Below are 21,846 nucleotides of genomic sequence, written 5' to 3' on the forward strand. Positions count from 1 at the left end.
TTATTGCTGACTAAAGGGGGTAAGTGGGGAGGGGAGAGAGAGGAGACAGCAGTTACCAATGCTAAGTACAAAAGCTACATGGAAATTTAAGGTCTTTAGTTGTGTTCACAGCTCTGTCATCAATGTTGGTGAAAGCAGGCAAGTTGATTTGCTTGGCAGGCTTTACTTGCTACAGCTGTGTTTGACATAATACAACTGACTGCTTAAAACGTGTGTAAAGCAGCTGCTTGGAAGCTCTGTGAATTTTTTGCTGAAGAGTGGAGTAGGGAAGTAGTCTTCAAGCTTCCAGATTTTTATCAACTTAGTTTGGAGGCAAACTTACAATTTTTTTAGTTATTATGTAGTAGTTATAGCAGCTGTGGATACTGTTCTTTGTGAAGATCTAATTTTTCCTTGTTTCCAGTCCTTTAAATATTCACATTCTGTAACTGTGTATGATTCTATACATTAAGATGCGAAGTGCCAAGGAATAGTACAACACAATGACTTACTTGAGGAAGCAAGCTCCAGCTGTTAAGTAACACTCTTTAGTGCATGTTCAGTCTGTCTTTCAGTAAAAGACATGGGGGAGGCAGATAAGCATGTATCCTGTTGTATTGCAATTCTTGTCAGGGGTTAGGAAAGGAGCTGCCCTAAATTCTGGAATTTAACATATAAACCAGTTCCAGGCAGGTTTTTGGCAGAGAGCATCTTCAATTTGTAAGATGTGGCATCAGGTAGAGAGGAATGATTTTGAAGTTGGGTAATAAGTTGTTCATTACTGTGTAGTAGGAAATGTATGAAATTCAATTTGGAAAGTAAAAGTTATTCCAAAGTACTGGCTTCAACCTCTGGAGTGGTGAGTTGTATGCAGGTTAGCTCTACTGGCCTTGCCTGTTCTGGTGTGTCTTTAAAAAAATGTATATCTGTCTGTGCCTTTATGGCTGTACATCTTTATCTTACATCGGAATAGGCAAAAAGCACTTATATAGTTGTAAAAATTTAATTTTCCCTGTTGTCTGTTAGAAATTATATCAAGCAGGTAAACTAATTTTTTACAGTCTTAGCCAGTGGGGTCCTGGAGTGCATTCAGAGGAGTGTGGCCAGCGGGTTGAGGGAGGTTCTCTTTCCCCTCTGCTCTACCCTGATGAGACCCCATCTGGAGTACTGTGTCCAGTTTCTGGGCTCCCCAGTTCAAGAAAGATGAGGAGCTACTGGAGAGAGTCCAGCGGAGGGCTACGAGGACGGTGAGGGGACTGGAGCATCTCTCCTACAAGGAAAGGCTGAGGGAGCTGGGCTTGTTCAGCCTGGAGAAGAGAAGGCTGAGAGGGGACCTTAGAAATGCCTATAAATATCTTAAGGGTGGGTGTCAGGAGGACGGGGCCAGACTCTTTTCAGTGGTGCCCAGTGACAGGACAAGGGGTAATGGGCACAAACTGAAGCAGAGGAAGTTCCGTCTGAACATGAGGAAGAATTTCTTCCCTCTGAGGGTGATGGAGCCCTGGCCCAGGCTGCCCGGGGAGGTTGTGGAGTCTCCTTCTCTGGAGATATTCCAGACCTGCCTGGACAAGGTCCTGTGCAGCCTGCTGTAGGTGACCCTGCTTCGGCAGGAGGGTTGGACTAGATGACCCACAGAGGTCCCTTCCTACCCCGAACATTCTGTGATTACTTATAAAACTTTAATACAATTTTCAAGTCTGTATTCAAAGATGATTACTCATGTACCTCCAAACTGTGGAGTTTTTTTACTTTACATGGCATGCTTCTATGCTTGCTCTTAAAATTTTTTTTTTTTCTTTCTTTGTAGTTGCAGAGTATCTCTCAGCCTTAGCCTAGCAGTTTTCTGCTTTTCAAGTTCTGTTTTACAGACTGATTGCTATTTGGTTTAAAGCTTTTTTTGGTTTTGTTGCTTCCAAAATCCACTGATAGCAATATACCTTAGACTGGCATGCAACTCACAAGTTTCTTTTAGTATTTTACATGCTCACACAATGAGGTAATAGTAATCATAAATATAACACTTTTCGAAATTTATCATCAAAATTGTAAAATATGCTTGTTTAAAATTGTTCGTTTATTTATATATCTGAATGTAACTGGGCTTTCATTTTCCAGAAGGATTACATGGAGAACAAGAAAGCTGCTGCGGAATTGAAGAACGCTTCATCTCCTCATAATGCTGGCTCTAAACTGTTTCCAGCAGTACCACTTCCTGATGTTCATCCTCTTCAGCAACAGCAAATACAGCTTTCACCTGGCCCGAAAGTAAGCTGCTGTGCTCATGGTTCTGACTCTCCTTGTGCTCCACAAATGCATTGTGGTGGTGGTGGTGGTGGTGGTGGTAACTTGATTCACCCTGGCACAGTATTAGACTCAAAAAGCACTGGGACGATTACTTGTCAAGTAGGGTCAGGATTTGCTTATCAATCTGCATCTTCACTGAAGAACTCTCCAGCTAGAAGCAATTTGGCAGGCATTGCAAGCGAGTTCCCTGGCATGTGCGTAGAAAACAGTGTGTCTTCCTGTCAACATCTGCCCTGTTGTGGAAAACTCCATTTCCAGTCCTGTCATGGTAACGTGCACAAACTGCATCAGTTTCCAGCGCTTCAGAGCTGCACCTCTTCTGGCTATTTTCCATGTTCTGAATTCACAAGTGGGGCTACAGGCCACTTGGATGAGCATGTTGCACAGTCGGAGCTAACGTCACGTGTGTGCGCCAACCCTTTACACCTAAATGTGACACCTTCAGTTTGTTTAAAGGGCTCTCACTACTGCAGTGACTGCTTGAGCAAGGTTTGTACACATCACGTTTCTCATTCATTAAGCGTGGTTACTGTTGAAATGATGTTACTTGAGCAAAACACCAGATTCCATGGATTGCGTCTTGCATCCTCCTAGTTGATGATGCACAGTCCAAATGTATAAGATGTCCTTTTTGAAGATTATCTCTTTTCTGAGGTAACATTCAGTTCCATAAGAAGACAAGAGAGGTTATCACAATGTTTGGCTTTCGGGGGATGTGTAATGCTCTCAAGCAGAACTTTTGTCTGGATTTTAGAGACAATTATCTCTTCTTGACAGCTCCAAGTAAAATGTTCCATCTAATGACTCTGAGAAAAGGCTAACAGCAGTTTAACATGTACCCTTAGGCAGCTGGTCAATAAACATCCATTTGTAAGGCAGGTGAAATGTCTGATGCTGTAAGGATGTTCTAGTTTTGATTTGGTTATAGGTCTTAGTTCAGTCTTCCAAAATTTGTAATTTATACTTCAATACCTGTTTGGTACACTTTAGAGCTGATTAAAACTGTGATTGAATTTTAATAGGAATTTGTGAAATAATATGCTCAACTTTGCAAGTTGTGTTGCTTAAACTTCCAAATTTAAGTTTCTAGTATAAAAGTGAAATATCGTCATTTCAGTACACTAAATGGTGAATTCAGTATGTTTGGAATTATGACCAATGTTTCTGGTCGGAGGGAGGTGGTTCAACCTTGTTCTCTTTAATTGTGCTGATTTCACATGCTAGGTAGTTTTTTTTTCTTTAATACATATCAGTACTTCTTAAAGATGGTGTGTCTTGATGTGCAGAATTTAATAAATCTTTCCTTGTGTTTGGAAGTCTAGAGCTAAGTATGCTAGGAAGGACTCTAGGAGAGAAGCTTCCTTCGTGCAGTGATACTGTTGTTAATTAACTTTGTAGAGTATATCTGAACTTGCATTTGTTGCAGAAGAGGCACTATTTCTAGCATGGAATAGTATGTGTTAATATATTGTGTACTAAATGAACATGTATTTTGCAAAATTGTCCCCACAGCCAACCAGAAACAGCCTAGTTGATGCTGCTAAAATCTGGCCAAATATTGCTCCTCCAAGTGCACAGACTGCACCTGTTCCTATCCCAATATGCAACGGCTGTGGAACCAAAGGAACAGGAAGCGAGCAGAGTTTGCTACTGGCAAGCACCCTTGGCAAATCACCACAGAAATATGGTAAACCACATTTATCTGAAACTTGCACTTAGTGGATGTCCTCCTTAAACACTGTTGCACGTCAAGAGTTCCCTTAAATTGCACTGTTCTCTGGAAACTTATATAGAGTCGTAGAAGACTAAACAGTAGAAAAATACCTTCTTTCCATTTTGCATAGTTGTAACTTGGATTTACCTGTTTTGACTACCTAGTGAACTTACTGTACTGTTTGCATAGTTTTGATTTTTTTACTGCTGTATTTTTAACCATTTTAACAACAAGAAAAAGAAATTCTGAGGACTTGGAAGCTATTGTGTTCTGGTGGTATATAAAGACATTATCTTCAGCCATACTTTGAAGAGCATTTTCTTAGTCTGTAGTGTCTGTTGTCACTTCATGTGCAGTAAAGGTGTAGTGTTTGTAATTACAATATAGCTCTTTTCAGTGTTCTTGAGAGGAGAATACTGTGGAGGTAATTACATGGTCTTTCTACATTGTTAGTACTGCTTTGATTACAAAATCATAGCTAGTATCAAAGTTATAAACCTAAAAGAAAAAGCCATGGAAGAATAAGAAATTGGATGGGTTTACTATCATTTTAAGAGCGCACCCATTTTTAGTTTTTTTCAAGTGCAACACCTCAATTAAGTGTCCTTACAAAATGCAATTCCAGTGAATCGTGTAGAAGAATAACTAGTCAACATATACCCAGACAAATATGACATTTTTCTGCTGTGCTTAACTTTGTTCTCAGCTGACTTTAATTCTTAGCTTGTTTTTGACCTGTGAGGATTCTGGGCCATTCCTCATGTTTTTTTTCCAGTTTTTCTCTGGGGATGGAACGGGTCTATAATGTTAATTAAAAATTAAATAGATATTCAGAGTGCTGATACACCAGAAACTTTATTTGCACTGGTTAGTCTGTAGTAGTAAAAACTATTAACCTCACTCTCCTGAGCTGTAGGATACCTTTGTGTTTGTTCCATACTACCTTAATCTTCTATAATCACTGTCACTATACTAGTAATCTGATCTGGTTTCGTTTAGATTGTTTATCTAATGCACGCTGTAAATTTGAAGAGATTTTATGTTTCACTTCTGGTACTGATACGCCACCCACTGAGTTCAGTATGACACAACTTCAGACAATTTTCATGGCACATCCCACCTCAGCATTTGATAACATTTTTAAAAAATGTTACTTGGTTGTTTGAGAGTTTAAAAGTAAAGCTGAAGTTGTCTTGCATCTTTATCCTAACTTACCGGTGACTAAATTTCTGTTTAAGACTGATTTGACGTGTAAAAGTTGCTTCCTTAAAGAGAAACTTTGAAAGCACCTGATTTGTTTTTTAGATCCCTTAAGAAAATAAAACTGAACTTGCATTCCTGGGCTTGTTGTTCTCTGAAACATAAGACTTCCCATGTGCAAAGTTTTATACTATGATAAGTTTAACATTTTTTGGTATTTGGAGATTAAAATGAGTTGTGTTAAACCTGTACAGGGTCTCCGGAAGTTGCAGTAACAGGACAAGTTCTGGAAAACTTGCCCCCCATTGGAGTCTTCTGGGATATTGAAAACTGTTCAGTTCCCACTGGCCGTTCAGCTATAGCAGTTGTACAGAGGATTCGTGAAAAGTTTTTTAAAGGTCACAGAGAGGCAGAATTCATCTGTGTATGTGACATTAGTAAAGAAAATAAAGAAGTTATTCAGGAGCTAAACAACTGCCAGGTATCAAAACAGCATCTACTTGGTCTTCTTGCTTGAGTATTTGTGAGCTTGGGAAGTCCTAATAGTGATTCCTCTTCACTAAAGTTTTGTTAGCTCTGATTTAGTGCATGAGCTTATAATTAGTTTATGGGTAAGGTCTTTAATGCTGAACTTTCCTGGTGTGATACTTTTAAAAACTGAAACTGCATTCTGTTTTATGTAGATTACTGTTTTAGCTTTAGTTTTAGTGTTCACAGAGGATGTTGATTTCATCCAGTAGTAAGTGGTGGTAGTGTTTTTAGTGTTATGCTTCAAATCTGTGACACAGTCATTAACCTAAAAGAACTATGATTCTGTGAACTTAACTTTTCTACTTTTTGTTAGTGAATACTGTGCTGACTAGTGAGGATGCTGGTAAATTAGTGGTATTGATTGGGACACCTTTAATGCTACGTATTTTTCTATCGATGCTTTTTTGTTTCTTTGTATTTCTTCTAACTTTTTGTGCAGGTTTCTAAGTCAAAAATTCCCTTCCCTCCCTGTAAATTGCAGCTATGGTAACAGGTTGGCAGTTTATCTGCTTATATGAGGTAACATGAATTGGTAGTGAGTACTTGCTATGTTTGTCACACCTGTTTCAAACGAGGCTTAATGTAATGGTTTTTAATGTATGTAACTTGTGATTTTCAATGCAGAACAGCAGTAGTCATCCCTAAGATGTTTCTGAACAGCTAGGGTTGAAATTCATTGCTCATTAGAACAGTTTGAGATCCATCCGTGTTGTATTTCATGGATGTGTGCATTAATTTGTCTAAATAAAAGGTCCATGTGAAAGCTTGTATTTATGTTGATTTTTTTAAAACATAAATTTTAAGCAAGCATAGTTCACATTCAAGATTTTCTTTAGAGCCTATCTATGTATTTCAACAGGTGACTGTTGCACACATTAATGCTACAGCAAAGAATGCTGCTGATGACAAACTCAGACAGAGTCTTAGGAGATTTGCTGATACACACACTGCCCCTGCCACTGTGGTTCTTGTGTCAAGTAAGTGTTTGTGGTACTCATCTACAGTGCAGAATTCAATTCCTCTCTTCGATAATACTTTTGCGTATGACACTGTTCTGCTTTCCAAGGGTTATGTTTAGAATAGACTTGAACTGAATTGCTCAAGAATTCTTAATGTCACTGGCAGCAGAGGGAAAGTAGGGACAGTAAAATGAGAATATGGCTTAGTTAAATCAGCATTGGAATCTGAGGTCTTGAGTGTCAGTAGGTTACTGTACAGATACTGTCTAAAGTTAGACAGCTTCGTCAGGAAGCTAATAAAGTAAAGCTCATTGAGTCTTCCTTGTGGTAATCTTTCACAATGCTTTGAGCAAAATGCATTTGATTTGGATTTTATACTTGTACTAGCATACTATACAGTTAAATATGCAAGCAACTCAACTGTTTAATTGCTGTGTATTGCCGTGGGTTTCTCACTAGAGGTGTTTGTTATAGAAGTATACAATACCAGTCAGATGCCTTGCTGATAAACTGCTAGAAGTTGCTGTTAAAAGGAAGCCCTTGTCTATGAGACCAAATGCGAACTGCTGATTTAAATTGTCTGTTGAGAAGCCTTGTAGCTGTTGGTGTTTTTTAATTGGGAATTTTCTGTGATCAATAGAACTTGTCAAGTGAGGTTTGGGGTTTTGTTTGTTTAATCTGATTTTTTTTAACTTTTTAATGTGTTTCCTTGTTCAATTGATTTTTTTTCTTTTTTTTTTTCTTCATCCAGCGGATGTAAACTTTGCTTTGGAACTCAGTGATCTGCGACATAGACATGGTTTTCGGATAATTTTGGTACATAAAAACCAAGCTTCGGAAGCACTCTTACATCATGCTCATGAGCTTATTTGTTTTGAAGAATTTATTTCAGACTTGCCACCAAGGTTACCACTGAAAATGCCGGTAAGGTTTTTAATTAATACAACAGACATTTCAAAGTGTCAACATCTTTCCCACCACCCCTCCAATTTAGGGGGAGAGCAGGCTGAAATTATGTGTGTGGTTTTTATGATGAGACATGATGTCTGCTGCATATCTGACCATTTTGTGTATTTCTTTTATTAACATGTGAATGTATGCTTTCTGCTTTAAGACTGAAAGAATGAAATAATGAAACTAAAGTAAAATAGCAAGATCTCATTCTTACCACTAAATATTTTATTAGATAATATCTTATATGCCTTTCACTGGCAGGAAGTTAGAGTAAGAGCTTAGTTGTGCATTAAGATAGCTCTGTGATGCTTTTTTAACAGTTTATAGTGACTTTCTACTGTTCTTGGGCTTTTGTCTTCCTGACAATTCTCTCTGGATTTGCTGTGTTGTCTTTGCACAGCACTCATGACCTTTTATTTCTTTGAAATAACTTCCTGAACTGTCTGTTCACGTGCATGTGTAGAACATATAGAATTCTTGCGTTGCAAACAATGATGATTTCTTATCTGGAGAAATGATCAGGTATTGATCCATTGAGCAATGCAGGACTCAAGGGAGTCTTTATTCTCTTCTTTTAATTATACTGGAGATGGAAGTTTGAGGAGCTACCTTGGTATGAGAGTTTTCCAAACAAATTGAATGCTGCAAAAAGAATTACTTGGGCAGGGGGGAGCGTGTATCACCAGAACCAATGCAAAAATACTGGTTTTGAACAACAGGGTATTCTGACATAATCAAATGAAAAATCTTACTTTCTTTAAACAGGCATGTCATACGCTATTATATGTTTATAATCTGCCAACAAACAGAGACAGCAAAAGTGTCAGTAATAGACTCAGGCGTTTGTCAGACAATTGCGGAGGCAAGGTGCTGAGCATTTCTGGAAGCAGTGCAATTCTCCGTTTTTTAAATCAAGAAAGTGCTGAACGGGCTCGAAAGCGAATGGAAAACGAAGATGTTTTTGGTAACAGGATTGTTGTGTCTTTTACTCCCAAAAACAAAGAACTTAATGAAACAAAAAGCTCCAACTTTGTGGGAACTGAAAAGGTGAAGTCTCCCAAAAAAATTAACAAGAACACAAAGCTGTGCCTCCTCAACAAAGACTCAAATGATCAGTCTTCTGGTACCAAAGGCTCTGCTGGGAGAGGATTCCAGATTCATGGATCTGTCATCAAACCCACAAATGTTAAAAGTTTACAGGTATTGTTGTTCTGCCTGGTTTAGTGTTCTTGCTTTTCTTTGTTCTGAGGATTGTTTCTATTACAGCTTTAACTTGTTGGTCCTATTTAATGAATAACTGTAATGCATAGTGACATTGGCAAATGAGCTATATTTGTCTGCTTGGAAACTGGACTGCCACCCTACCACCTTTTTCTCAATTTGGAAATATTGCTGGTACTTACTGAGTCTTGAACCCTAGGCCAGTTTTGACTTCCGTATTGGGGTTGAGTATAACATCTAGTGATCAGATTCTGCTAGTTTTAAGGAAAACTAGGGTAGATCTACAGTGTAGCAAAAATACCTCAGTTAATTGAGTTTACTATTTTCTGTGACAGAAAATAGTAATGTCCTGATTGAAGTGCCAATGGAAATGCTGTTAAAGAAAAATCTGTCAGTTATCTGTGTTTCCATCAGAAAGAAAGCCTTTGGCAAGGAATGTCGGATGCTTTTATGCTGACCTTTCTTCTGTTTCATATAGGAGCTGTGCTGCCTTGAAGCAAAGACCGTCAGTAGTAGTATTGAAAATCAGCAAGAACATTTAAGAGAACAAATTCCTTCTCCTCAGACTAACTCTAATGCAGTGATTCCTGTGTCTCTAGCAACCAAAAAAATTGGAATGGGCGAATCATCCTGTAAAAGTAGTCAGAAGTATGTTTAAAAATAGACATCAATGTTAGCTACACTTTTTAAATGTAAATTCTGCAACAAAATGTGTTTTTTCTTTTTTCTTGCATATATTTTTAAATAGAAGAGACACCTCAGCTTCCAGGAGTGTTACGAATTCCCCTGTAGATAAAAAAGATAAAGATGAAACTGTATTTCAGATCAGCTATCCCTCTGCTTTCAGTAAGTTGACAGTCTCAAGACAACTCAGTCCTTTACTCATGTCTCAGAGTTGCTGGTCATCTCGGTAAGTGTCTGTCTTTTTTGGGAGGTGAAGTAAAACTTCACCAATACATATTGATTATTGACAGCTGCAGATGGAATTGTGTGTGCTAAGCACATTACTTAAATACCTGGATTTATGTGGCAGAAGGAAACAGTGATGGTGCTGCATGACAACTAACAGAGGGTGGATGTAAATAGAAGATGGGGTGAACTTTCAGAAACTTATTGTGTGACAGTTGTTTCCTGCAGACTTTCTTTCTTTAAAGCTTCTGAAAAATCTTTGGAGGTGTTATAGACACCTTACTCCTCTTAATTTCAGTGCCTTTGATGTTCCCAGTAGAAATTTATCCAGGCCCATTAAATTCTTGTAGACTTAAATATCTGGCCTTTGCCAATTATTAGTCATGTGAATGAGTTTGATTTTTAATGTGTTACTAAGACAGTAGAAGACTTGGTGTTAAATATATTATTGAATTGGATGACTTTGAAACATAATGTTTTCCTTCCTTCTCATAGGAGGAAAATTTCACTATGTTTTACTTGTAGTGAAATTTATTTTGCCCGCACACATGTACTAGGAAAATCTGTGCACTTGACATGTATTTATTTTCTGATTAATTTTGACATCTGCATATCAGAACTGTGCAGTAGCTACTTCAGCTCATAAATGTTTTCATTTTACCCAGGAGTATGTCTCCAAACCTCTCAAATAGGTCATCTCCACTCACGTTTAATGTAGTAAATCATACCAGTGGTACAGACTCACCTGATCCTTTTGCAAATGGTGCAGACATTCAAGTTGGCAATATAGATTACAGATTGTCAAGAAAAGAGTTGCAGCAAAATTTACAAGAAATTTTCTCAAGACATGGCAAGGTAAAGGCTAAAATACCTTTGTTAAATCTGTTTTTTAAATACCTTCTGTTTATGTATTTATGGACATGTTTGTGGTCTAGCTTTTGGTGAGTAGGAAGGGAAAGCTATCCAAACAAACTTTTAAACTTTGTTAAAAGAGGTATTGTGTGTTTTCCTTTAAAACATCAGATCACTTGCACTAGCTTCTTAATTTGTGTGTGGTCTTCATTGGTCTGGTATTCTGAAGTTTTGTATGTAAAGTTTTTAGTCACTGGGTTATTACTCATGCAGGGGAGAGGCTTAGGCTTTAGCTGCATAACCTTTCTAAGCAGGGACATGTATATTGGGAGGAGTGTAGGGATGCTGCCCGGATGTGTAGGGATGAGGTCAGGAGGGCCAAGGTGCAGCTGGAGCTGAACTTGGCAAGGAATGCTAAGAGTAGTAAGAAGGGCTTCTACAGGTATATCAGCCAGAAAAGGAAGGCTAAAGAAAGCATAACCCCCCAGTGAGCAAGAATGGCAATCTGGTATCAACAGATAAAGAGAAGGCTGAGGTACTCAACTTTTTTTGCCTCAGTCTTCACTGGCAACCTCTCCTCGCCCCTCCCCAGTTGATGGACTGCAAAATGGGGACCAGAGGGGCAAAGCCCCTCCCACTGTAAGGGAAGACCAGGTTCAGGACCACCTGAGGAACCTGAACATCCATAAGTCTATGGGACCTGATGAAATGCATTCCAGAGTCCTGAGGGAATTGGCTGATGTCATTGCCAAGCCACTCTCCATGATATTTGAAAAGTCATGGCAGTCAGGGGAAGTTCCTGGTGACTGGAGGAAGGGAAACATCGTGCCCATTTTTAAAAAGGGTAGGAAGCAGAACCCTGGTAATTACCAACCTGTCAGCCTCACCTCTGTGCCTGGGAAGATCATGGAACAGATCCTCCTAGAAGCTATGCTAAGGCACATGGAGGCCAGGGAGGTGATTTGAAACAGCCAGCATGGCTTCACCAAGGGCAAGTCCTGCCTCACCAACCTAGTGGCTTTCTATGATGGCGTGACTAGATCAGTGACAAGGGAAGAGCTATGAATGTGATCTATCTAGACTTCTGTAAAGCCTTAGACGCAGTGCCCCACAACATCCTTCTCTCTAGATTGGAGAGACATGGACGTGATGGGTGGACTGTTCGGTGGCTAAGGAATTGATTGGAAGGTCGCAGCCAAAGGGTAGTGGTCAATGGCTTGATGTCCAAATGGATGCCAGTGACAAGTGGTGTCCCTCGGGTCTGTACTGGGACTGGTGCTGTTTAACATTTTCATCAATGACTTAAACAGTAACATTGAGTGCACCCTCAGCAAGTTTGCAGATGACACCAAGCTAAGTGGTACGGTTGAGACACCAGAAGGACGGGATGCCATCCAGAGGGACATGGACAAGCTTGAGAAGTGGGCCTGTGTGAACCTCATGAGGTTCAACAAGGTGAAGTGCAAGGTCCTTGCACCTGGGTTGGGGCAACCCCCAGTGTCAATACAGGCTGGAGGATGAAGGGAATGAGAGCAGCCCTGCTGAGAAGGACTTGGGGGTACTGGTGGATGAAAACCTTGACATGAGCCACCAATGTGCACTTGCAGTCCAGAAGGCCAAAAGTATCCTAGGCTGCATCAAGAGAAGCGTGGCCAGCAGGTCGAGGGAGGTGATTCTGCCCCTCTACTCCGCTCTAGTGAGACCCCACTTGGAGTGTACTGCATCCAGCTCTGCAGGCCCCAGCACAAGAAGGGCATGGAACTGTTGGAGCGGGTCCAGAGTAGGACCCCAAAGATGACTAGAGGGCTGGAGCACCTCTCCTGTGAGGACAGGCTGAGGGAGTTGGGGCTGTTCAGCCTGGAGAAGAGAAGGCTGTGGGGAGACCTTAGAGCAGCCTGCCAGTACCTGAAGGGGCTTATAAGAAAGACAGGGAAAACATTTTCACCTGGGCTTGTTGCAGTAGGACAAGGAGTAATGGCTTTAAACTGAGGGAGGGTAGATTTAAACTAGATATAAGGAAGAAATTTGTTACCGTAAGGGTGGTGAAACACTGGAACGGATTGGCCAGGTAGGTAGTGGAGGTCCCATCTGTGGAAACACTGAAGGCCAGGCTAGATGGTGCTGAGCAGGCTGGTCTAGTTGAAGATATCCCTTCTTACTGCAAGGGGGTTGACTAGATGACCTCTAAAGATCCCTTCCAACCCAAAGCATTCTATGATTCTAAACTGTAAAGCTGAATTTCTAAGGTCAGCTTAAAAATCACAGTAAAACCCGAGTTTCTGTTTTGAATCGGTGATCAAAAACAGATGTGGAGGGTGTGAAGGAGTAAAAAGCCAACTATGCAAGGAGATGTCGTTTCTGTAGTAGTCCTATTTCTGTCTGATCTGTGGCTGACATTCTTATGGCGTTATCTTCTACATGGGAAGATGGTGCTTGTGTTCAAGGCAAGACCATGATATTCCTTTGCCAGGGCTCACTGCGCTTGGTTCTTTTTTGTGTTGTCCTGTTGGCCGTGGTTCACCATACTGTGTTCCCTTATGCGTTGTATTTGGTTCTTGGCCAAAGCAAGACTGGGCTACTCTTGTGTTGGCTTGCCTGGAGTTAAATGTTTTATGATAAATGTATAAGGTGTGTTCTTTCTTTCAGGTAAAAAGTGTAGAGCTCAGTCCTCATACAGACTACCAGCTGAAAGCTACAATTCAGATGGAGAATCTTCAAGAAGCAATCAGTGCTGTGAACAGCCTTCACAGATACAAAATTGGCAGTAAGAGGATCCAGGTCTCATTAGCAACAGGAGCTGCTAGTAAATCGCTCTCTCTCCTCAGGTAATAAGCACTGTGACATCTTAACTGTTACAGCATGTATTTTAGTAGCTGAGAGATGATTTAAAATACTGAGCAAAGGGATGATAGGGAAATAAAATCTATCTTACGACCTGGTGAATGTGTTAAATATGACTAAGCTAGTTTTCAGTTTAGCTTTTCTACACTGCTTATATTCAAAATTGCATCTCAAGAGAGTAGATATCTGTTTAATAGTGTTTAATGGTTTCACCACTACTCTTTCATAATACTGATATGCCTGAATAACTTAGTTTGTGCAGCTGAGTGAAGATTACGCTAGGCATCTTCATAGTTTCTTTCATCCAAGAAAGGGCATGTGGAACTCCTCTCTGAGGATGGGATACACAGTTCAAATGCTGTTGGTGTTTGATCTCCATTTTCTGTATGGAGGATGATAGAACTAGAATACTGATGTTAGTGACAATGCAAGTATTTTCTTTCATTTTCTTCCATGCTGAAAGAAAGCATTAGGAAAAAAGTTGTCTTAATTTCTTGCAGAAAGCTCCAGTGAAAATAGTGCTTGGAGTGTAGGGTATTGTACAATTATGTACTATGTCCAATTATGTACTACTTCCTGTTGTATAATTTACAACTTGATTTTGTTCTTGCCAGTTAGTTTATGCCTGTTCAAAGTTCTTAATGTAAAGACCAGCCTGGTAACTTCTAATGCTGCAGCTTTAATGTTACATTTTGTAGATGCTCAGAATCTTAGCAGCACCTATGAGTGATGCAACTCCTTCAGAGATGTTACCTAGATGAGTTAGCAAAAATGTTACTACTTGCATTCCCCCAAGTGTCAACTTTTGTAGTGCTGGCATGGAAGGGAGTGCAATTTGTCCTGTTATTTTTATAGTTAATAAACTGTATCTGTAAATGTCTCACCAGTTTTGGGCTGAAGACTACCTACTTCTAATACTAACAGATTAATTTTCTGCTAATGTTACAAAACTTCTTTTATAGCTCAGAAACTATGTCCATTCTGCAGGATGCACCTGCTTGTTGCCTGCCGGTGTTAAAATTCACAGAAATCTATGAAAAAAAGTAAGTTCTCAGTTGTTGGTTTTCTCTGGTGTTTCTAAAAACAGTCTGATCTTCTGTGATTGTTTACAGTGAATCATAGGAAGTAACAGAATGGAGTGTTACAGGTTTTTTGTTGTTGGATGTTGCAGCATATTATCTATCCGGAGGCAGTGAGTGTAGTACTGGCCTTTCTTAGAGGGTTATACTTCCAGTATTTTACTTCACTTTTCTACCTTGGGGTGAATAGGTTAGTTACCTTAACAGTTTGCATGGAATAGTTTCTAGCATATTGCTGTTTCTTGAACAGAAAAATGCTGATTACTGCATTCTCTTCAATGGGTTTATAATGTGTATTTATTTCAATTTTTTCTTGTAGATTTGGGCATAAGCTGATTGTATCAGACTTATACAAGCTAACGGATACTGTGGCAATCCGTGACCAAGGAAGTGGGTGGCTGGTGTGCCTTTTACCCAGCAGCCAAGCCCGGCAGAGTCCATTGGGATCTTCACAGTCACATGATGGTTCATCAGCAAACTGTAGTCCTATAATATTTGAAGAGTTGGAATATCATGAGCCTGTTTGTAAGCAGCATTGCCTGAATAAAGACTTGATGTAAGCTGTGTATATAATACTATAAAATCTTACAAAATATTTGAACAGCTCTTAATGCTTACAAGTATATTAAAGTTGATGTATGTATGTTCGTATAGCATGCTTCAGTCACTGTTTATGCGTTTACAAGACAGAAAACAGTGCGAGGGCACAGTGAATTTTCTAGGCAGTTCTCATGGATCATCTGTTCAGGTAAGATTATTGTATTCTAGCACAGCTGCCAAGATTGAATACCTCTTAAGCAGAAGCTGAAAGGTGCGCTGCCTTCCTCTGGTTGTATAGGAAGGTCATACATAGTGGAGGTTTCTATTAGCCTGAATTTTATTACAGAATTATAGCTGGAACTGGTGATTCTTCTTTGTCCTTCAGCTACACTTAGTGATTCGTACTGGGTTGAAGATTTCCTGAAGCGATATATTAAGTTTTTTGTTTTATTCAACAGCAGCCAGGTTGTGCGACTAGAGCAGTTATTAGGCGTTCACTGTTAACACTCTAGTATGTGCAGCTAAAATTTAAGTTGAAAGTTCTAATCTAATGATAATAAAAACATGGTCTTCTAAATGTTGCTTGTCTTCTGGAAATTTGCTGTAGCTGTATTAATTTTTATGAAGAAAAGATGGAAGTTGCTTGTGACTGTACATAGTGGTATTATCACTAGCAGTATATCATATGCATATAGTATAATGCTTACTATGGGTGTGTATGTGAGCACAGGCATACATATATGTAGAACGAGCATCTAAACTTCAGCCTCTCGTTTTTACAGTGAGCATGAGTTTGATCCAGATTCTTACAGAATTCCTTTTGTGATTTTGTCTCTGAAGACATTTGCTCCCCAAGTTCACAGTCTTCTGCAGACACATGAGGGTACTGTGCCTTTACTAAGGTAAAGTATTTTAATTTAGGCTTTTAGTGTAAGGGCTGATAGGTTAAAGACTCAAAACTTTATTGATAGCTGTTGTAATGCTCTGAAACTACCTGTTGTATAAAAACTCTAGTTCTTATGTAAGGTGGTATCTTTTATAGCAAAGAAGTCCCTGATGAAATTACTACTTTTTGAATTCTCGTTGAGCAAAAAGACATGCTTATTTAAAATGTGCATTTTATGAAGACTTCTGTGATGTTAGTAAGCTGTTGAAGCCTCTTACTCAGGAAGTGGCTCAAAATAATAATATGTTTAGGACAATTGTTTTAGTGGTATTTTAGTGTATAACAGAAGCTTTTTTCTTCCAAAGTTTTCCTGATTGTTATATGTCAGAGTTCAATGATCTTGAAATGGTGCCAGAAGGCCAGGGTGGTGTTCCTTTAGAACATCTCATTACCTGTGTTCCCGGAGTTAACATTGCCACTGCTCAAAATGGCATTAAAGTTATTAAATGGATACATAACAAACCACCACCTCCTACTACAGGTAAATATTTCTATTTAAAACCTTTTCTCTGAACTAATCTTTCTGCTAAAAAAAAAAGAGTAGCATAAAGTAAACATCTTGTATAATTGTTAAATTTTTTACAAAAGGAACTTGTAGCTTGAAGGTTCATTGTTTTTTTCGTCCTGTGCTCTAGCCTGTCATAAATGATGTGCAGTGTTTAGTGCAAGAACATTAGTGAAAGGTTCAGTAATATGATTTTTTTTTTGTAGATCCTTGGCTTCTGCGTTCTAAGAGCCCTGTAGGTAATCCACAACTTATTCAGTTCAGTAGAGAAGTGATAGATCTACTTAAAAGCCAACCGTCCTGCGTCATACCTGTCAGTAAATTCATCCCCACATACCATCATCACTTTGCAAAACAATGCCGTGTGTCTGACTACGGATATTCTAAATTAATGGAGCTACTAGAAGCAGTGCCTCATGTACTGCAAGTGAGTTATATAGAATTGTTCCTTTTAACTTGGCAAATTGTACTTGTATCTTTAACTCTTTGAATTACTGGTTGGTATTGCATGATAGATACTATGCAATTACCTGTTCCACCTTGAAAGAAATGGTTAACTGAACCTTGGAGTGTAATTGTCATCTTTTTTGGGATGATGTTTCTGTTCTGTTGTTTTTTATTGACACCACCCTTCCAAAACAGCTTCTGGGGAAACTAACTCTTTATTTAATCTAAGCCTCTGGAATAAAGTTTGAAGCTGCTGTTAGCCTGTGGATAGTGCTTGGGTTAAAGGTTTTAATTGTGCTGTTTATTGTAAGAACACAGCAAATATGGAGTGCTTATAAGCTAGGTTGTGATGTGTAGCCTGTGACTTCAAGGATTTCTGCGTGAAGTAAGTCATGTGGCGTTATGTTAAAAGAAACACTATGGTCATATTAGCTTGCTACTTTGAACACCAGTTGGTTGTACAATTTTAAAATTACAATACAAATGTGGAATAGTTGCAGTAGCACTTGTAGGGGAAGCATTTCTTAATTTTTTGATGATACATGCCTTAGTACAGGAAGTGCTGCCTGTACTAAGGCTTCATGAGGCTGCCTTTCCAAACACTGTCTCTATTACATCCTTTATTTCTAGCCTACCCGTATTAGAACTGGCTTCTAAATATCTTGTAAAAGAATTTACTGAGGATGATAGATGTGAGTGATCAAATAAAAATTTCTTTCAGGTTCTTGGTATGGGTTCCAAACGCTTGTTAACTCTAACGCACAGAGCTCAAGTGAAGCGCTTTACTCAAGACTTGCTGAAACTTCTCAAATCCCAGGCCAGCAAGCAAGTTATTGTGAGGGAATTCTTACAGGCTTATCACTGGTAAGTTATCTTTGATGAAACAAGAACAACTGTGCAGGGCATGTCTTATCAACGGTAGCTTTAAAATGTAGTGCAAGAGAAGTCAGCACTTTAAATCTTGCTATAAAACTGCGGCAACTATATTGCCTCTTCATTATCATGTCAAAGTTCAAACTGCTAATGAAAACAAAAATTAAAAGTGCTCTGGCAGACTTTACTGTTTCCTTTAGCACTAGGTTAATTTAACTTTACTGGAGTTTGAAATGGTTTATTGTATTTAATTAGTTCTCTTTGAAGCCATGACTGCAAGGCTGGATTTAAGCAAGTAGGTCATGGCACATTAACAATAAAGGGAAAATTCAGTATTAGGCTTTCTTTAGTGGGAAATGGACTGATTTTCAATAGAGTAATGTCTAGCAATGGTGCAAAAATGAGGGGTAATACCTGTCTTGCTATTGTCAGGAAGAAAATTCTGTTCTAGCATGGTAAAAAAAAAAAAAATAAAATAGGGTGATGTTTGTCCCTTTTTTTTGTTGTTGGAAGAACCAAGAATTATGCTTTCCTTAATATGAAGATAGAAAGTAGTAATTGATATGCTTTGAGGAAACCATAGCATCTTACTGCTATTTGTGGTCTGCCTTTGTGTGTGTGCTATTGCGCTGCAGGTACCAACAGATCCTTTTTGGGAATGCATGCTTCTACTTATTTCCCCTATTGGTTAAAACACATTATTGGTTGTTTCTAAATCCACCAAATGTGCATGTCCATTGTAGTCAATTCTGTGCATGTGTTGAGTAAGAATATGTGTGAAGAGTTCTTGCTTCTGAGAGGTTCCTGTTGAGGAGGCAGTGAGAGTAAAATATGTTTCAATACATTACATAGTGCTGTGAACCTTAATAGGGTGTTTTCCAGGATCTGCCTTCTCTTGAGACCTAATGTTGTTTAAGAGCAGCATGTGTCTGTAACAGTTAAGCAAATGCAGACTGTAGAAAGCGTAGCCATGTGGAGCTGTATAACCTAATTACATTTTGTTAAATCACTTAAAACCTGAGCTTGAAAAATACTACTATGTGTTGTCACTTACCATAACTAGTTTGAGGCATCCACTAGTTGTTATATATAGCTCTTTTCTTCCAGTGTCATGTGAACCATCAGTGTATCTTGGTTTTCTGCTTAGAATTGATAATTTTAATTAAGAATACTTTTCCCCATTGTTTTACGTGCTAGTAGTGTTGCAAATGTAATTATGTTTTTTTAGTATTTGAGGCTTATTCTTTCAACTTAGAAATTTTTTTTGCCTATACAGCATGCATTAATAATTGTGTAATACATTTTTTAAAAAACTTTCAGGTGTTTCTCTAAGGACTGGGATGTTACTGAGTATGGAGTGTGTGAACTGGCTGATATTATATCAGAAATTCCAGATACAACTGTCTGTTTGTCACAGCAAGACAATGAAATGGTAATTTGTATTCCCAAAAGAGGTATGTCCAGGTACAGATTCTTCCTGTTGCCGCAGAAAATGTTCTTTGACTATTTTAAAACTGTGCTAACTAAAGTATATAGGAGTGACTTGGATTTTTTTGACAATTGTGTTTCTACCTTTATAACTAAGTTATCAACTTCCAACAAATAAAGAATGTGTCATTCTAGGAACACTTATAATGGAACAGACAGGAAAGCAGATGGCAAAACACAAGTAATGTTACTACTTCTGCATGTAGGTAAAGTTTCTGCGGAATGATTAGAGAAGGGGTTGTTTCCACACAGCAGAAATACCAACATATTTAGCTATGTCATATCTTCTGAAGTACTGATCACCTGCTTATTTTGGACTTCAAACATGTAAGCTTAGTAAAGGTCTTCAGCAGTAGAAGAAAATAGTGACTTGGTGTGATATGTGATTAAGCTGAAAATCAGTCACTGTATTTTCTGTTGCATTTTAGAAGTGTGTTGGTACATAGTTCTTGCTTTGTTTTCTAATTTTAGAACGTACACAAGAAGAAGTTGAAAGAACCAAACAATTTTCTAAAGAGGTCGTAGACTTACTGCGTCATCAGCCCCATTTTCGAATGCCCTTCAATAAATTTATTCCTTCTTATCACCACCACTTTGGTCGTCAGTGTAAACTTGCTTACTATGGGTTTACAAAACTACTTGACCTCTTTGAAGCCATACCAGATGTCTTGCTTGTAAGTTCTAAAATCCTAAGCCGTATTGAAGATTTTTTTTGGAGATCTGTACAACTGTTTCAGCAGGGGTTATATTAACTTTAATGTGAGTTATAAACTGTGCACCTCTAATGTTAGACAGCTGTATTTAAGAAAGTCTTTGATACAGCTATTCTGGTAAAATGTTCCAAGGTTTTCAGCACATTCAGGATAAGTTTGTTAACAAATTCAAGTTTTCTAATTTGGATTACGTTTACAAAATTCAATGTGTCAAAATTAAAGCTAAGTTTCATTAAAGTTCTGTTAAACTTGCTTTAAAAAACTTAGTAACTACTTAATTGGCTATTTTATTGTATTTCAGAAACTACATAGTTTTGCTTGCTGTACAGATATCTTTTGAGGTAGCTGAGCCCTGCTATATAGCACATGATTGCTTGGCAAGCACTGAATTTTAGTTGCAGATTACACTTTTTCGTCTAGACTAGGGAAATCACTTTACCAAAGTGTAGTTTCTGTTTTGAAGGTATTGGAATGTGGGGAGGAGAAAATTCTCACGCTCACAGAGGTGGAACAAGTCAAAGCAGTTGCTGCCCAGTTTGTTAAACTGCTGCGGTCTCAGAAAGACAACTGCCTTATGATGACTGATTTACTGACAGAATACAGCAAAACATTTGGATACTCACTGCGTCTTCATGACTATGATGTTAGCTCAGTTCCAGCTTTAATGCAAAAACTTTGCCATGTTGTAAAGGTAATCTTTTATCATTGTAGTTTATCCCTTTAAAAGGTATGTAATGTTGTGTTAAGGAATTTCCTGTCTCAAATTACAGGTCTCAGTGTGCTTAATATTGTACTCATGAAACAATATTTCATTAAGTGGGGATGGAGGGTGGGAGTGGAGTTCCAAAGGGATTTAAAATGTATTTTTTATATTCCTATGATATCTTTGTTCTTTTGTGACTTTTCAGCTTTCTCTGGCATGAGTCATGCTTGTTTAGCAAATAATAAGTAAAAGATTGTATTATAGTACTTATTTTAACAATACAAATTGGTTTTTTCCCACCTGACTTCTAACTATGTAAAAGCAATAATTTCCTGATAACTGTAGTAATCAGTCTCCTAATGTTTTAGATTAAAAAAGGAATATGTGGTTTAAGGCTTTGACTCTGAATATAGATACATAGAAGGTCTTATGTCAGTGGAAAAGAAAGTTTACATCTACATGGACGTGGGCATACTAGTTTAGTTGCTCCAATGCTGTTAATTTAGCAGCTGGTTTTCAGGCTGGAGCTCAGTCAGCTCCAGCCGGCTTGGAACAAAGAGTAAAATGATGTCTGCCATGTGGACAGAAACTGCTACACAGCTTTTGTATTTTTAAAGTAAAATTTTCCATGTAATAAGCTTCTTTATCCTGTATGCTTTTGGCTAGGGGAGTATCAGATGCTGGTATATAATGTCAGATACAGCTATGCTCAAATAAACCCCAGGTACACAGCTTACCTATAAATTGATCTCTTCTCTGTCCCTAAGTTCATTCCCAATTGATTTTTCTAGGTTGTTGACACAGAGTCTGGCAAGCAAATTCAGCTGATAAATAGAAAATCTCTGCGGACTCTGACTGCCCAATTGCTAGTCTTGCTGATGTCCTGTGATGGAACATCCTTTCTCTCTGTTGAACAGCTTAAACAGCATTATGAAGCAATCCACAGTACTTCGCTTAATCCATGTGAATATGGATTTGTGACCTTAACTGAACTCCTGAAGAGTCTGCCTTACTTGGTTGAGGTATGTAAGCTCTTTTTCCTTTCTGGTGGGTTACCTACTTTGAAAAGATTTTGACTAGAGGATACT

At 38.5% G+C, this 21,846-nt stretch overlaps 1 protein-coding gene across 5 annotated transcripts in view; it reads left to right on the top strand.

The window, feature by feature from the left end:
- The window catches only part of MARF1 (meiosis regulator and mRNA stability factor 1), a 28,974-nt gene that overhangs the window by 1,687 nt on the left and 5,441 nt on the right, over positions 1–21,846 (top strand). For 3 of the 5 annotated variants that reach the window (XM_075436227.1, XM_075436231.1, XM_075436228.1), the window contains exons 3-22: positions 2,095–2,772; positions 3,796–3,970; positions 5,452–5,678; positions 6,588–6,705; positions 7,439–7,611; positions 8,407–8,841; positions 9,341–9,510; positions 9,611–9,772; positions 10,437–10,626; positions 13,270–13,448; positions 14,427–14,507; positions 14,863–15,099; positions 15,866–15,985; positions 16,335–16,510; positions 16,741–16,961; positions 17,703–17,845; positions 19,175–19,308; positions 19,814–20,016; positions 20,519–20,746; positions 21,550–21,780. In XM_075436227.1, the coding sequence (XP_075292342.1) occupies positions 2,095–2,772; positions 3,796–3,970; positions 5,452–5,678; positions 6,588–6,705; positions 7,439–7,611; positions 8,407–8,841; positions 9,341–9,510; positions 9,611–9,772; positions 10,437–10,626; positions 13,270–13,448; positions 14,427–14,507; positions 14,863–15,099; positions 15,866–15,985; positions 16,335–16,510; positions 16,741–16,961; positions 17,703–17,845; positions 19,175–19,308; positions 19,814–20,016; positions 20,519–20,746; positions 21,550–21,780 (4,281 nt within the window). The remainder of the gene's footprint in view (positions 1–2,094; positions 2,773–3,795; positions 3,971–5,451; positions 5,679–6,587; positions 6,706–7,438; positions 7,612–8,406; positions 8,842–9,340; positions 9,511–9,610; positions 9,773–10,436; positions 10,627–13,269; positions 13,449–14,426; positions 14,508–14,862; positions 15,100–15,865; positions 15,986–16,334; positions 16,511–16,740; positions 16,962–17,702; positions 17,846–19,174; positions 19,309–19,813; positions 20,017–20,518; positions 20,747–21,549; positions 21,781–21,846) is intronic. The other 2 variants (XM_075436232.1, XM_075436230.1) reach the window with 2 other exon arrangements.

This window comes from Opisthocomus hoazin, chromosome 15 (assembly GCF_030867145.1).
Source record: "Opisthocomus hoazin isolate bOpiHoa1 chromosome 15, bOpiHoa1.hap1, whole genome shotgun sequence".
NCBI classification, from domain to species: Eukaryota; Metazoa; Chordata; class Aves; order Opisthocomiformes; family Opisthocomidae; genus Opisthocomus; species Opisthocomus hoazin.